The sequence below is a fragment of the Rhinoraja longicauda genome, chromosome 41 (assembly GCF_053455715.1).
Source record: "Rhinoraja longicauda isolate Sanriku21f chromosome 41, sRhiLon1.1, whole genome shotgun sequence".
In the NCBI taxonomy this organism is placed as follows: Eukaryota; Metazoa; Chordata; class Chondrichthyes; order Rajiformes; family Arhynchobatidae; genus Rhinoraja; species Rhinoraja longicauda.
This window is the reverse complement of record NC_135993.1, coordinates 7197270-7214711: the sequence shown is the minus strand read 5'-3', so window position 1 is coordinate 7214711 and position 17442 is coordinate 7197270. Positions and strand designations below refer to the sequence as shown.

The 17442-nt window shown below is 50.6% G+C and overlaps 1 protein-coding gene across 1 annotated transcript in view; it reads left to right on the top strand.

Annotated features, from left to right (window-relative positions):
* Positions 1-3794: 3794 nt before the first annotated feature.
* LOC144611735 (tyrosine-protein kinase receptor UFO-like) overlaps positions 3795-17442 on the top strand; it is a 105208-nt gene continuing 91560 nt past the window's right edge. The window contains 1 exon segment of the mRNA XM_078430967.1: positions 3795-4119. Coding sequence (XP_078287093.1) covers positions 4041-4119 — 79 coding nt within the window. The 5' untranslated portion in view covers positions 3795-4040.

The following is a 17442-nucleotide window of genomic DNA, read 5'->3' as shown; positions in this document are numbered from 1 at the left end:
CGAGAACCAGAGGACTTAAGGTGAAAGGGGGAAAGATTTAATAGGAATCTGAGAGGTAACTATTTCACACAGAGGGTGGTGCGTGTATGGAACAAGCTGCCAGAGGAGGTAGTTGAGGCTGGGACTATTGCAGCATTTAAGAATCAGTTAGACGGGTACATGGATAGGACGGGTTCAGAGGAATATGGGCCACACGCAGGCAGGTGGGACCAGTGTAGATGGGACATGTTGGTCGGTGTAGGCAAGTTGGACCGAAGGGCCTGTTTCCACGCTGTATGACTCTATGACTCTTTGTAAGTGGTTGGTGGCCAGACTCAACGGGCTGGGGCGGCACGGTGGCGCAGCGGTAGGGTTGCTGCCTTACAGCGAATGCAGCACCGGAGACTCAGGTTCGATCCTGACTACGGGCGCCATCTGTACGGAGTTTGTACGTTCTCCCCATGACCTGCGTGGGTTTTCTCCGAGATCTTCGGTTTCCTCCCACACTCCAAAGACGTACAGGTATGTAGGTTAATTGGCTGGGCAAATGTAAAAATTGTCCCTAGTGGGTGTAGGATAGTGTTAATGTGCGGGGATCGCTGGACGGCGCGGACCCGGTGGGCCGAAGGGCCTGTTTCTGCGCTGTATCTCTTAAAAAAAAAAGAAAGGCCTGTTTCTGAGCTGTACCAGTCTGAATCGTGTGGCTTAGAGGAGAAAGGGACATTTTTTAGCCCTGCAATTTTTTTAATTCCAAAAATAAAATTAATTCAGAATTAAAGATACATACAAAAAAACAAAACTGCGCAAAAACCCTTCATACATTCTTAGCGTCATACTTGTCATACAGGCCCTTCAGCCCAACATGTCCCTACTGTCCAAGACGCCCTATCTATACTAGTCCGACCTGCCCAAGTTTAGGTCCATGCGAGATGTCCATCAGGGAATGTTGTTGACTGGCTGCTGCAGACTGCAGGAGTGGTTCTGGTTGTGGTTGATTACTGAGCAAACACTTCATAAGTGGCTATCTCGGGCAGGTCGGAGTGAGTAGAGTAGTGATTAAACTTTGAAGTGGGCCTTTTTGACCAAATTGAGATGTAGGCTCAATCCCCTTTTTAAATGACTGAACATCGGGAGCAGCGTGTGTGTTGGGTGGTAACATATTCCACTCCCTTATCGTCCTCAGGTAAAGCCAGCCCTGCAAGGCTCGGTGCTGGGACTGCAGCTATTTACAATATACATTAACGACTTGGATGAAGGGATTAAAAGTACCATCAGCAAATTTGCAGATGACACAAAGCTGGGTGGCAGTGTGAACTGTGAGGAAGTTGCTCTGAGGTTGCAGGGTGACTTGGACAGGTTGTGTGAGTGGGCGGATGCATGGCAGATGCAGTTTAATGTGGATAAGTGTGAGGTTATCCACTTTGGTGGTAAGAATAGGAAGGCAGAGTATTATCTGAATGGTGTCGTTAGGAAAAGTGGACGTACAACGAGATCTGGGTGTCCTAGTGCATCAGTCACTGAAAGGAAGCATGCAGGTACAGCAGGCAGTGAAGAAAGCCAATGGAATGTTGGTCTTCATAACAAGAGGAGTTGAGTATAGGAGCAAAGAGGTCCTTCTGCAGTTGCTCAGGGCCCTAGTGAGACCGCACCTGGAGTACTGTGTGCAGTTTTGGTCTCCAAATTTGAGGAAGGATATTCTTGCTATTGAGGGCGTGCAGCGTAGGTTACTTCCCGGAATGGTGGGACTGTCATATGTTGAAAGACTGGAGCGACTAGGCTTGTATACACTGGAATTTAGAAGGATAAGAGAGGATCTTATCGAAACGTATAAGATTATTAAGGGGTCGGACACGTTAGAGGCAGGAAACATGTTCCCAATGTTGGGGGAGTCCAGAACAAGGGGCCACAGTTTAAGAATAAAGGGTAGGCCATTTAGAACGGAGATGAGGAAAAACTTTTTCACCCAGAGAGTTGTAAATCTGTGGAATTCTCTGCCTCAGAAGGCAGTGGAGGCCAATTCTCTGAATGCATTCAAGAGAGAGCTAGATAGAGCTCTTAAGGATAGCGGAGTCAGGGGGTATGGGGAGAAGGCAGGAACGGGGTACTGATTGAGAATGATCAGCCATGATCACATTGAATGGCGGTGCTGGCTCAAAGGGCCGAATGGCCTCCTCCTGCACCTATTGTCTATTGTCTATAAAGGGAATATTGGTAGCAAAGTTAATTGAAATTGAGCGGGTTGATGATGTAGGGACCGGTATTTTATCTTGGTTCACGACGGTTTGTGCTCTGGGATGACGGGAGATTTAATGGCGCGACTTTGTGAATCTCCTTGCAAATTGCTACAAGCCTTAGCCAGATTCTGCGGAGCTCTAGAGCACGTGCTGAGGGACGCACTGAAGCTCGGTGCAGCCAACGCCAAGGCCCTGTGGGGGAGGACCACAGTCTAGGGTCCTTCCGCTGCTGGACATGGGGGGCAGGGTGTGGTGGAGAGAGACGCCCCTCCAAATAAGGGAAGGGATTCCACGCCAGTGGGCCACATGAGTGGCAAGGGTGGAGGTAATTTTGTGTAATTGGTGTAATGAATATATGTATTGAATGTGTGTATAGCCTCCGAGAATGTCAGATGGAGATTTGGAAGGAGCATGTTTTGTATATATTTATTTCTTGATTAAAGTATTTTTTGGTAATAAAATTAATCTCTCTAAAACCTGCCCTATTTATGGACAGTCCGAAGAAGGGTCTCGACCCAAAACGTCGCCTATTCCTTTTCTCCAGAGATGCTGCCTGGCCCTCTGAGTTACTCCAGCACTTTGTGTCTATCTTTTGGCTGTCCCAAAGTCTTTTTAATGTTGTGATAGTACCTCACAAGGCCCCTTATTGGGATCTTATTGAAACATATAAGATTATTAAGGGATTGGACACGCTAGAGGCAGGAAACATGTTCCCAATGTTGGGGGAGTCCAGAACAAGGGGCCACAGTTTCAGAATAAGGGGCAGGCCATTTAGAACTGAGACGAGGAAAAACTTTTTCACACAGAGTTGTAAATCTGTGGAATTCTCTGCCTCAGAAGGCAGTGGAGGCCAATTCTCTGGATGCTTTCAAGAGAGAGTTAGATAGAGCTCTTAATGATAGTGGAGTCAGGGGGTGTGGGGAGAGGGCAGGAACGGGGTACTGATTGTGGATGATCAGCCATGATCACATTGAATGGCGGTATTTATTCACAAAGTGCTGGAGTAACTCAGCAGGTCAGGCAGCATCTCGGGAGAGAAGGAATGGGCGACGTTTCGGGTCGAGACCCTTCTTCAGACTTCAATGTCCACATTGAATGGCGGTGCTGGCTCGAAGGGCCGAATGGCCTCCTCCTGCACCTATTGTCCGTTGTCTACAAAATGGATGGAGGATGCAAATTATTGCATCGTATGGGAGGCGCATTCCCAATCTCGTTGTACCCCTGTACAATGACAATAAAGATGTATTGTATTGTATTGGAGACCTTCTACACTGGGAGGGAGTTGAGGAGGGGGTGTAGAATTGGCCGTCTCCTCAAGGGGTCAGGTTGCAGAGTGGATTTGCAGATTTTCGTTTGAACACCAGGAAACTCAATTTGGGATACTTTTCAGATGTGCTTATTTTTCTCCAGTGCTTTTCCAACCAGCACCAGCGTTTCTGCGGTTGTGCAGACGCCGGTCTGTTACTTTTTTTTTCCCCTTTTCGAAAAGTTGCAGCCTAGCTTTTTTAAAAAAACTTTTGGTCCCACCCACACACACACACACACACACACACACACACACTTCAGCAGGAACGGGCTTCTCACATTTGCTTCTCAAGAGTCGCAGGGAACCAACTCCCAAGAGAGAAACAAAAACCTTTTTTTGGCGAAGGGTCGGCGTTGGCGAAGCCTCGGTGTTGGCTCCAATGTGAATCTCTCGCTGGACCCGGAGTTGTGGGGGGGGGGGGGAGGAACACCGGATTTATCTATGAATTAAAGAGTCTTGAGAAAGAGAGGAAGAAAGAAGAGAGAGAGAGAGAGAGAGAGAAAGAGAGAAAGACAGAGAAAATGCGAGGAGCGGAGCTGCTGTTTCTTTGCCTGTGGGTCCACTGTCTGTCTGAGTCTACCGAGCCTCCAGCAACAGAAGGTGAGACTTCTCTGCAAGTTTAATTAACTTTCTCCGGGGCTTATTGAAGTTAAACGCGAGTTGGCAAAGTTGAATTGACTCTGGGAATGTCTCTGCACTCTCTTTCGAAAGATGCCTCTTTTTTTCTCCCCCCCTCCCCATTGATCTGAAAAACAAAATTCCACTCATGTCTTATTTTGTAAGACCCCCCCCCCCCTTTTAAACGCAGTGTGTTTAAGGGGGTCTGTGGATGGGGGGGGGAAACGAGTGTGGGGAGGGTGATTAGGTGGAATAAAAACAAACCCAGATGCTGGTTTAAGTCGAAGAATGCTGGAGTGACTCAAGAGAGTCAGGCAGCATCTCTGGAGAGAAGGAATGGGTGACATTTCGGGTCGAGACCCTTCTTCAGACGGAATCGCCCCCTCCCCTGACATCAGTCTGAAGAAGGGTCTCGACCCCTGAAATGTCACCCATCCCTTCTCTCCAGAGATGCTGCCTGACCCGCTGAGTTACTCCAGCATTTTGTGTCCACCTGGTTTGGCTGATTAAGTCATGAATGTGGAGACCACAGGGGATGGATGGCCTGACCATGTTTTCTGTCGGCTGTGATCCCTGTTTGGATTCTGTCGGGATGTGTTAGAGTTGGCAAGGGTGTGTGTGTGTGTGTGTGTGGAGGGTGAGGTCTTTTGCATCTGATTGGAAAGTTCTGTGCGTGTGTTTGTGTGTGAGAGAGGGAGGGTTTTTTTTTAGATCGTAATTTCTATTTTCGAAAAAACATTTTATTTGCTCGAAGTGGAAACGTTGCAGACTGAGGTGTGTGACCGGGATGGACAGGGCAGAGATCCAGAGGTCGGCACTGGCCAACTGGATGGACTGCCAGTGGATAGAGTGGAGGTCATTCTGGATACTGCCAGTGATGGGGTACTGCTGCACTGGGCAGATTGCCAGTGGGTGGGGTACGGGTACTTGTCCTCTCGAGCACTGGAACACTGGATGGGCTGCCAGTGCAGGGAGTCACTGGCCACTGGATGGGTTGCCAGTGGATATAGTAGGGGTCTGGATACTCTGCCAGTGATGGAGTACTGGTCAACAGGTCCTATGGAGCACTGGATCACTGGATGGGCTACCAGTGCAGGGGGTCCACTGGCCACTGGATGGGCTGCCAGTGGATAGAGTAGGGGTCTGGATACTCTGCCAGTGATGAAGTACTGGTCTACTGGTCCTCTGGAGCACTGGATCACTGGATGGGCTGCCAGTGCAGGGGTCACTGGCCACTGGATGGGCTGCCAGTGGATAGAGCAGGGGTCTGGATACTCTGCCAGTGATGGGGTACTGGTCTACCGAGCAGATTGCCAGTGGGCGGGGTACTGGTCGGGTCTGGATGGACTGCCAGTGCAGAGGCCACTGGTGCAGAGGCCACTGGACCACTGTGTATACTAACAGTGAATCGAGTGGGGGGTCTACTGGACAGGCCTCCGGTGGTGTTAATAGTCCGCTGGGCAGGCTGCCAGTGGGTGTGGAACTGATTCACTGGACACACTGGCAGTGATGGGGTATTAACCTATAGGGCAGGTTGCCAGTGGACAGTGCATTGGTTCACTGGATAAACTGCCAGCGAGTGGGGCGTTGGAACACTGGATAGACTGCCAGTGGATGCGGCAGTGCTACACTGGATATATTGCCAGTGTATGGGACATTGTTTCACTGGATAGACAGCCAGTGGATGGGGCACTGGTCCACTAGGCAGGCTGCCAGTGGATGGGGGTGTTGCTTCACTGGTCCCGACCCCCTCCCCTGACATCAGTCTGAAGAAGGGTCTCGACCCGAAACGTCACCCATTCCTTCTCTCCAGAGATGCTGCCTGTCCCGCTGAGTTACTCCAGCATTCTGTGTCTTATCAGTTTGTGCGAGGATCTGAACGTCTCACTGGACAAAAATGTTCCCAGGGACGTTTCAGTGCTCGCTGGGTCCCTGGGAATGGATTTGTGGAATGTGAGAAGTCAGGGTTCAGTCCCGCACGTGACATCTCCCATTGATGTTTACTCAGGATTGAGGGCAGTGGAAAATTGAATTTCAAGTCGGACTCTAACAATGCAGAGCAGCAGAGCTAACAAAGAGTGGCACAGTGGCTCGGCACAGTCGAGCCAATGCCTCACAGCGCCACAGCCCTGAGTTCAATCGCAGTCAAGTCCACTGTTTATTGTCCTTTGGGTGAGGCACAGATACTGTGATAAATCTTCCAGGCAAGTGTGAAGAAAGGTCCTGAACTGAAAAGTCATCTGCCCGTCCGTTCCCTCCTCGATGTTATCTTTCTATTCCCCTCCCCAGCTATTGCCTGGCCCACTGAGTTCCTCCAGCAATTTGTGTTTTGCTCAAGATCTCAGCATCAGCAGTTTCTAAAGCTCGACACAAATGAGACACAAGTTACGCAAGATAGAGGAAAGAAAAACAAGGCAGGAGGACAAAACCACAGCTGGAAAACAAGTCCACAGCAGTGCGAGAGGAGGTCCATACTGTTCCTTAGACTTTAGAGATGCAGCGCGGATGGGGGCCCTTCGGCCCACCAAGTCTGTGCCGACCAGCGACCACTCCGTACACCAGCACTATCCTACACACTGGGGACAATTTTTACAAGTTGTCGAAGCCAATTAGCCGACAAACCTGCACGTCTTTGGGATGTGGGAGGAAGCCAGAGCCCCCGGAGAAAACCCTCGCAGTCACAGGGAGAACGTACAAACTCCGTACAGGCAGCACTGCAAAGTCAGGATGGAACCCGGGTCTCCGGCCAGTCTCGTTCCGTTCACACCGTTGCATCTATGCCCGTTCTTTAAAAGCACCCCCCCGTTACGTCCGGCTCCCTAATCTTTCCCCACAGCCCTGCAAAACCCTGCCTTGAATCTTGCTTCTGCTTCCTCCCCTCTTGCAAGTGGAGTCCTCCAGATTTAACAACAGTGCCAAAAAAAAAAGTTTCTCTCCCTTTGGCAATTAAATCCCTACTTCCCATTCTCCTCTCGCTTGTTTAGTTTAGTTCAGAGATGCGTAATGGAAAGAGGGCAGAGAATCCATGCCGACAATCGATCACCCATTTGCACTACTATGATTTCTCATCTTCTCATCCACTGCCTGCACGCTAGGAGCAATTCACAGGGGGCCAATTAGACAATAGACAATAGACGATAGACAACAGGTGCAGGGGTAGGCCATTCGGCCCTTCGAGCCAGCACCGCCATTCAATGTGATCATGGCTGAGCATTCTCAATCAGTACCCCGTTCCTGCCTTCTCCCCATACCCCCTGACTCCGTTATCATTAAGAGCTCTATCTAGCTCTCTCTTGAATGCATTCAGAGACTTGGCCTCCACTGCCTTCTGAGGCAGTGAATTCCACAGATTTACAACTCTCTGATTGAAAAAAAATTTCCTCATCTCCATTCTAAATGGACTATCCCTTATTCTTAAACTGTGGCTCCTGGTTCTGGATTCCCCCAACATTGGGAACATGTTTCCTGCCTCTAACGCGTCCAACCCCTTAATAATCTTATACGTTTCGATAAGATCCCCTCTCATCCTTCTAAATTCCTGCGTATGCAAGCCTACAATTAACCTACAAATCCCAACAATGTCTTTGAGATGTAGGAGGAAGCCCTCGCGGTCAGAGGGAGAACCGTGCAAACTCCACACAGACAGCACCTGAGGTCAGGATCGAAGCTGGCTCTACCTGCTGTACCGCCCTGTTGCAAGAGTTTTTCTTTGCCCCATTCTCCTCTAGGGTTGCCAACTTCCTCACTCCCAAATACGGGACAAAGGGTGACGTCACCGCCCCGCGCCCCACGTGACCTCGCCCGGCCAGCGGCCACGTGCTCACGCTCAATATACTACAACTCTCGTTTGTTTGTTTGTTTGTTCCTGAACTACAGCCAAAACGGTACACGATAGCGCAACAATTTTAGGCCCACCTTACTCACCGTCATCCCTTTGGTGCTAATGGAAGATGTTTCATTGAAATCGGTGTTATATTTTTAATGTTGTTCACATTTTAAAGTTTAAATCTATCTCCTAGGGAGAGAGGGGGGGGGGAGGGAGGGAGGGAGGGGGTCGAGGGAGGGGGGAGGAAGGGAGGGGGAGGAGGGAGGATGAGGGGGATGGAGTGGGAGGAGAGGGGAAGAGGGGGGAGGGAGAGGGGGAGGGGGAGGGGGAAGGGATGGATTGAGCAGGGGAGTGGGGGAGGGGAAGGAGTGCGGGCGAGGGGAAGAGAGGAAGGGGATAAGGGCGCCCCCTTACCGCCCAAAGTACGGGATGTCCCGGCTAATACGGGACAGTTGGCAACCCTACCCTCCTCCCATATTCCAACGCTCTTGAATGTGCCTTGAAACGGTTTGTAAGGTTTAGCAGGTGGTTTGTGGCTTGGCCACAGGTAACCTTGCCTTGAATCATGTGCCGCCGTTTATTGCTTGTGTCTAATCAGCAATGTACCACGGGGAAGGCTTTGAAATCCCCGTAGCTGAGATTAGTTGCGAGAGGCAGCTGAGGGCTACATTGGATGAGGAAGTTGACCAGCTTGTTTTGCTGTTGTCAGGAGTTTCTGTTCTTCGAAGAGCAAATTTTGCAACCTTTTATCTTTCTGATATTCATTGAGGCCCAGTGCATGGAATATTGTTTTGTTCCAGTCCTTCAGTTTGTGTGCAGTTTTGGTCTCCAGATTTGAGGAAGGACATTCTTGCTATTGAGGGCGTGCAGCTTAGGTTCACGGGGTTAATTCCCAGGATGGCGGACTGTCATATGTTGAAAGACTGGAGTGACTGTGCTTGTATTCACTGGAATTTAGAAGGATGAGAGGGGATCTTATTGAAACATATAAGATTATTAAGGGATTGGACACGCCAGAGGCAGGAAACGTGTTCCCGATGTTGGGGGAGTCCAGAACCAGGGGCCACATGTTTAAGAATAAGGGGTAGGCCATTTAGAACGGAGATGAGGAAAACCTTTTTCACTCTGAGAGTTGTAAATCTGTGGAATTCTCTGCCTCAGAAGGCAGTGGAGGCCAATTCTCTGGATGCCTTCAAGAGAGAGCTAGATAGAGCTCTTAAAGATAGCGAAGTCAAGGGGTATGGGGAGAAGGCAGGAACGGGGTACTGATTGTGGATGATCAGCCATGATCATAATGAATGGCGGTGCTGGCTCAAAGGGCCGAATGGCCTACTCCTGCACCTATTGTCTATTGTCTATTGCCTATTATTCAGGGTGAAGATAAAAAATAATTAAAAAAAATATATATTTTAAAATATTAATATTTTTCTTAATTAAAAATAAATATATAAAATTACATACTGGGGTTATATTTTGGAGTGTCCGGGCCTACAGTGTCCGGGCCTACAGTGTCCGGGCCTACAGTGTCCGGGCCTACAGTGTCCGGGCCTACAGTGTCCGGGCCTACAGTGTCCAGGCCTACATCTCCGTCTGGGCCTAATATGGGACAAGGGCGGTCCCGTACGGGACAAACCAATTTAGCTTAAAATACGGGATGTCCCGGCTAATACGGGACAGTTAGGAATGGGAAGGGGAGTTAAAATGGTTAGCAACCGGGAGATCCAGCAGGTCTTGGCGGACTGAGCGCAAGTGAGCCTTAAAATGGTCGCCAAGCCTGCGCTTGGTCTCGCTGGATCATTTGGCGGAGGCCACAACAGGAGCAGTAAATCACAGTATTGCAATATTAATTATCTGGAGCAGGAGAAGGAATACCTTAGGTTTGTCTACCTTCGGTATAAACCAGCATCTGCTGTTCCTTCCTAAACATCCCTCTACTAGCTCAATGGCTCAGCTGCAGAACAGCACCTGTGACAGTGTGGCACTCTCTTAGGCCGAAAGCTAACCTACGTTAAGTGCTCATGTCTGCAGAACGGACATTGAGCAGAGAAGCTACCCAACTGTGTTTAGTTTAGTTTGGAGATACAGCGCAGAAACAGGCCCTTCGGCCCACCGAGTTTGCACTGGCATACTAACAGATCACCGCACACTAACAGTATCCTACACGCAGTAAGGACAATTTACATTTTTTTGAAACCAATTATCCTACAAACCACTACGAATTCAGAGTGTGAGAGGAAACCAGAGCACCCGGAGAAAACCCACACAGGTCACAGGGAGAAGGTACAAACTCTGTTCAGACAGCACCCGTAGTCGGGATCGAACCCGGGACCCTGGCGCTGTGAGGCAGCGACTCTACCGCTGCGCCATCGTGCCGCCCTGAGTTGCTGCTGGCTCGGTCTGCACATGAAGAATATGGAGAGTTACAGAGACATCCCTATTAAGCTTTAACATGAAGACAAAAGCGGTCTGATTCACAAGTAGAACATCACCATTTGTACTGGGCATCCTGCCCCAGACTCCACTGTCTAATTGGTATACTCTCAGTGTGCTGTGCTGTTAGGGAGCATCTCCAAATCACAGACTGAAACTGACACGAAACAATCCCAAAGATAGACACAAAGTACTGGAGTGTAGGAAAGAAAACTGCAGCTGCTGGTTTAAATCGAAGGTAGGCACAAAATGCTGGAGTAACTCAGCGGGTCAGGCAGCATCTCTGGAGAGAAGGAATGGGTGACGTTTGGAATGGGAATGGGAAGAAGTCCAGACCCTTCTTCAGGCTGAAAGTCACGGGAAAGGGAAACGAGAGATACAGAAGATGGTGTTGCGAGATAAAGAACAATGAATGAAAGGTGTGCAAAAAAATAACGATGATAAAGGAAACAGGACATTGTTAACTGTTTTATTCACAAAATGCTGGAGTAACTCAGCAGGTCAGGCAGCATCTCGGGAGAGAAGGAATGGGTGACGTTTCGGGTTGAGACCCTTCTTCAGACTGATCTGAACTTCAGACTGATTGTTAACTGTTTGTTGATTGAAAATGAGAAGCTGGTGTGACTTGGGCGTGGGGGGGGGGGGAGGGGGGTTGGGGGAGTAACCTGGCATTCTCTCTCTCTCTCTATTCCTCCCCCACCCAAGTCGCACCAGCTTCTCATTTTCAATCAACAAACAGTTAACAATGGCCTGTTTCCTTTATCATCGTTACTTTTTTTGCACATCTTTCATTCATTGTTCTTTATCTCTCCACACCATCTTTGATATCTCTCATTTCCCTTATTCCTAACCAGTCTGAAGAAGGGTGTCGACCCGAAACGTCACACATTCCTTCTCTCCAGAGATGCTGCCTGACCTGCTGAGTTACTCCAGCATTTTGTGCCCATCTATGACTTTACAAGTTGGTGGGGTGGGTGGGGCACGTTGGCGCAGCGGTAGAGTTGCAGCCTCACAGCGCCAGAGACCCGGGATCGTGCCTGACCACGTGTGCTGTCTGTACGGAGTCTGCACGTTCTCTCCGTGACCTGCGTGGGTTTCCTCCGGGTGCTCCGGTTTCCTCCCACACTCCAAAGACGTAGAGGTTTGTAGGTTAATTGGTTTCAATAAAAATTGTAAAATGTCACTGGTGTGTCGGATAGTACAGGGATCGCTGGTCGGCGTGGAATTGGTTTGTTTCCACGCTGTATCTCTATAAACTAAACTGAACTACTTTGTGTCATTCTTTTAAAATTGTCCAAACTGGTGTAGGTTGTTTAAAGACATCCAGCTCTTTAGCTTCAATCTGTTTTGAATTGCAATCACAAACCTCAATGAGTCCCAAGGCTAAAGGGAATGCGTAGTTTCTTTCAATCCAGGCTCCTGTTTAAGCAGCAGTGGGAGTGTGGAGCCAAGCTCTGGTGCAGGCTGTTGGGTACGTCATCCAGACCTCGACGTTCCGACAAAGCTGCAAAACAAAAACCCATCCCAAGAAAGGAGTTCCAAGCCCGTCGGGTCGAAACCCCGACCAAAACAGGTCCAAAGTAAAGAGGTTCACCGACAACCTGAAGGTGTCGTCTGTCACTTGTGCACATCAGAAGTGTGGAATTGTGCGGTCACGGTGGCGCAGCGGTAGAGTTGCTGCTTTACAACGCTTGCAGCGTCGGAGACCCGGGTTCCATCCCGACTACAGGCGCTGTCTGTACGGAGTTGGTACGTTCTCCCCGTGACCTGCGCGGGTTTTCTCCGAGATTTTCGTTTTCCCCCCACACTCCAAAGATGTACAGGACAGGTTTGTAGGTTAATTGGCTTGGTGTAAATGTGGAATTGTCCCAAGTGTGCATAGGGTAGTGTTAGTGTGCGGGGATCGCTGGTCGGCGCGGACAAGGTGGGCGGAGAAGGGCCTGTTTCCACGCTGTATCTCTAAACTAAACCAAACTAAACTAAAAATCAGAGTTTCCACAGTCAGTAACAAACGGGCTGTTTGACTTGGATGTGGATTTCTGGCACGGTTTTGCCCAGATGGGAGGGATCGGGTAACTGGAGCCGCACTGGTGAGTGTAACGTCTGGGCGCTTGTCGAGTGCGCCGCCTTCAGGGATGGGGGCGGCTTTGAAGACTGTGCTGCCAACTCTTCTTTGGAGACATTCCTGGAGGATTTCATCACGTTGGGTCCCTGCTCAACCAACTCACCCGCCAACCTCCGCCTCCCCCATCACCAGCCAGCTCACTGAGGCTTGTAGAAACAAGGGAACTGCACATCCTGATTCACCAAGGAAAGTAGGGTTGCCAACTGTCCCGTATTAGCCGGGACATCCCCTATTTGGGCTAAATACGGGACCTCCCTTGTCCCGTATTAGTAGGGTTGCCAACTTCCTCACTCCCAAAGAAGGGACAAAGGGTGACGTCACCGCCCCGCGCCCCACGTGACCTCACCCAGCCAGCGGCCCACGTGCTCCCACTCCACCAATGGCGGCCGCCCGGGCCAGGAGGCGGGTTGCGTAGCAACCTCCGTTAGGCGGTGCCCGGGCCTACACTGTCCGGGACTACAGCGCCCCCTGGGCTACAGTGTCCGGGCCTACAGTGTCCGGGACTACAATGGCCCCCAGGATACAGTGTCCGGGCCTACAGCGCCGTCCGGGCCTAATACGGGACAAGGGCGGGCCCATACGGGACAAACCAACTTAGCCCAAATTACGGGATGTCCTGGCTAATACGGGACAGTTGGCAACCCTATCTCCCAGTGCTCCCGTTTCCTCCCACATCCCAGAGAAGTGTGAGTTTGCAGATCAATTGATGGGCAGCACATTGGCGCAGCTGGTGGAGCTCACAGCGCCACAGGCCCGGATTCGATTCGGACCTCGGGCGCTGTATGTGTGGAGTTTGCACGTTCTCCCTGTGACCGTGTGGGTTCCCCCCCCCCCCCCCCCCCCCCCACATCCCAACGACGTGCTGGTTTGTAGATTAATTCCGAAGATAGACACAAAGCGCTGGAGCGACTCAGTGGGTCAGGCAGCATCTGTGGAGAAAATGTAGGTTTGTAGGTTAATTGGCTCTCTGTAAATTTTCCCGAGTGCTAGATAGAGCTCTTAAAGAGCTAGATAGAGCTCTTAAGGATAGCGGAGTCAGGGGGTATGGGGAGAAGGCAAGAACGGGGTACTGATTGAGAATGATCAGCCATGATCACAGTGAATGGCGTTGCTGGCTCGAAGGGCCGAATGGCCTACTCCTGCACCTATTGTCTATTGCAGTGCGTGAGATGAGAAAGTGGGATAACATAGAACTAGTGTGAACGGGCCGGCATGGACTTGATGGGCCAAAGGGCCTATTTCCATGCTGTATCTCTAAACTAAACTAAACCTGCTGCGTCATCAAATGGACTTGTAACCCTCTATCCAAAACGACCAATGCATCTTTACCCTGGTCTTTGAAAAGATCCGTTGCAAAAGACTGGAGATTGTTTGGAGCTTGGTTGTGTTCATATTCCAGTGCTCCCTCTGGACTGAGTGCTTTAATATTAAAGGCCTCGGGGGTTAACTAGTCTGGCACGCTCCCTGTTCCCCCTTTGGCTTTCTACATCGCATTCCAAGTCTTAAATTCCTGAACTCCTTCTGCTTCTCTCCCTGTTGACTTTATTCCGAACAACAACAACCTCCTCCCTAAACGTCCCATTCTTTATACATCCAGCTGTTTCAGAGTTATCTGCTCCCTTCACTCTGAGCTCGCTTCCAATGCTTTAGGCCCAAAACTCCCGTACCACCCTTCCCCTCAAACTTTAGAAGGCCGAGGGGTAGGGTTGCCAACTTCCTCGCTCCCAAATAAGGGACAAAGGGTGACGTCACCCTTATTTGGGAGTGAGGAAGTTGGCAACCCTACTAATACGGGACAAGGGCGGTCCCGTGCGGGACAAACTAATTTAGCCCAAAATACGGGATGTCCCGGCTAATACGGGACGGTTGGCGACCCTAACGAGGGGAGATCTCGTAGAAACTTACCAAATAATGAAGGGCCGAGATAGAGTTGATGTAGAGAGGATGTTTCCACTAGTGGGAGAGTCTAGGACCAGAGGGCACAGTCTCAGAATAAAAGGATGTACCTTTGGAATCAGGAGTTGATGATGATGTCTTTTCAGTAACACATGTCTGCTTCTATGACATGTCCCATTATTTTCTCTTGCTCTACCTCTTTTGTGCGCTCTCCCTCTCTCTCACTCACTCTCTCTTTCTCTCTGTAACACTCTATCTTTCTTGATCCCTCTCTTTTGCGTGCCCATGCTTTTTTGCACTTTTGTTCTCTCAGTTCCTGTGTCCTCCCTCCCTCCCTCCCTCCCTCCCTCTCCCCCCTCCCTCCTTCTCACTCTCTCCATCCCTCTCTCCCTCCCTCCCTCGCTCTCTCCCACTTCCTTTCTTTCCTCCCTCTCTCCCTCTCTCCCTCTCTCCCTCTCTCCCTCTCTCCCTCTCTCCCTCTCTCCCTCTCTCCCTCTCTCTCCCTCTCTCTCCCCCTCTCTCCCTCTCTCCCTCTCTCCCTCTCTCCCTCTCTCTCTTTGCCTCTCTCTGTCTCTATGTCCCTCTCTCTTCCTCACATCTTGTTCCTCTGCTGCAACTCTGCCCCGTGTTTGGGAAGTCTTTGCCAAGCTGCCATTGCGTTATGGTTGCGAATGAGAGTGAGTGAATGAGAGAGAGCTGAGAGCACGTCGGAGGTTTGATGGAGCTCGGAACGCTTTGCCAGACCGTCCTAGTGAGGAAGAGGCCGCTGGATCTTTTGGGGAACGAGCTTCTGAAGATTCCGGGCTCTCGGGAAATATCAGGAATGTGGGATTAATTTCAGGAAAACTCTAGCACAGAATTGGCAGCAGAGTAAATGGTATTTTCCTGGGCTGGAAGTAGGGTTGCCAACTGTCCCGTATTAGCCGGGACATCCCTTATTTTGGGCTGATTTAGTTTGTCCCGTACGGGACCGCCCTTGTCCTGTATTAGTGGGGTTGCCAACTTCCTCACTCCCAAATAATGGAAGAAAGGGTGATGTCACCGCCCTGCGCCCCACGTGACCTCACCCAGCCAGCGGACACGTGCTCCCTCTCCGCCAATGGCGGCCGCCCGGGCCAGGAGGCGGGTTGCTATGCAACCTCCGTTAGGCAGCGCCCGGGCCTCCTTACCTACAGCGTCCGGGCCTTCAGTTGCCCCCGGGCCAACAGCGTCCAGGCCTACAGCGCCCCCTGGGCCTACAGCGTCCGGGCCTACAGCACCCCCCGGGCCTACAGCATCGGGGCCTACAGTGCCTCTTGGACCTAATACAGGACAAGGGCGGTCCCATACGGAACAAACCAATTTAGCCCAAAATAGGGGATGTCCTAGCTAATACAGGACAGTTGGCAACCCTGGTTACGAGGGAAACAGTCCTGAACAGAAGAAAGACTCTTCATTCAATCATAGAGTCACAGAGTCCTTCTGCATGGAATCAGGCCCTTTGGCCCAACATGCCCATGCTGACCAAGATGTGCCATCTACATTTGTCCGATCTGCCCACGTTTGGCCCGTATCCCTCTAAACTTTAGACTTTCCTTTAGACTTTAGTGATACAGCGCGGAAACAGGCCCTTCCGCTCACCAAGCCCGCGCTGACCAGTGATCCCTGTACACTAGCACTATCCTACACACTAGGGACAATTTAACCATTTTACCAAAGCCAATCAACTGACAAACCTGTACGTCTTTGGAATGTGGGAGGAAACCGGAGCACCCGGAGAAAACCCATGAATTTGGAAGGAGAACGTACAAACTCCATACAGACAGCACCCGTAGTCAGGATCGAACCTGGGTCTCTGGCGCTGTAAGGCAGCAACTCTACCGCTGCACCCAGTGTAAACCTTTCCTATCCATTTCTTTTAAATGGTGTTATTTAGCAACATATTCTCAGGCAGCATCTCTGGAGAACATGGATAGGTGCCATTTTGGGTTGGGACCCTTCTTCAGACTGACCTGCATCTGTAGTTCCTTGTATCTACATTTTACTGCTTTCCTGTGGTATACTCAAGGGATGCCTATGTTGAAGATGTTCTCCTCCTCTCCAGAGATGCTGCCTGATCTGCTGAGTGTCCTTTTGTGTAAACCTGCATCTGCAGCACCTTGTATCCCCCTTAGTCTAACCTTGAACCATGTTTGGTGTGGACATTGTGGGCCGAAGAGCCTATTCCTGTGCTGTACTGTTCGGTGGTCCATTAGTTTAGGTTAGAGATGCAAGGCGGAAACGGGCCCTTCCGCACAACAAGTTTGCACCGACAAGTGATCCCCGCACACTAGCACTATCCTACAAACGACGGACAATTTACAATATTTACCAAAGCCAATTAACCTACAAACCCTTAAGCCTTTGGAGTGTGGGAGGAAAACGAAGCACCCGGAGGAAACCCACGTGGTCAATAAACAATAGACAATAGGTGCAGGAGGAGGCCATTCGGCCCTTCGAGCCAGCACCGCCATTCAATGTGATCATGGCTGATCATTCACAATCAGTACCCCGTTCCTGCCTTCTCCCCATACCCCCTGACTCCGCTATCATTAAGAGCTCTGTCCAACTCTCCCTTGAAAGCATCCAGAGATTTGGCCTCCACTGCCTTCTGAGGCGGAGAGTTCCACAATGGTCACAGGTAGGACTTGCAAACCCGTGGTCAGGATTGAACCCGGGGTCTCTGGTGCGGTGAGGCAGCGGCTCTACCAGCTGCGCCACCGTGCAGCCACTGCGACAGTCTGCTAATGCTTCTCAGCGAAGCTCCTGGGACTGCCGCTCAGTCTTGGGCTCCCTGTTAAAGGGTTAACGTGTCTTCAGCTGAGCTTGTGTGATACCTCCAACCCACGGTGGCGCAGCGGTAGAGTTGCTGCCTTACAGCGAATGCAGCGCCGGAGACTCGGGTTCGATCCCGACCACGGGCGCCGTCTGTACGGAGTTTGTACGTTCTCCCCGTGACCTGCGTGGGTTTTCTCCGAGATCTTTGGTTTCCTCCCACACTCGAAAGACG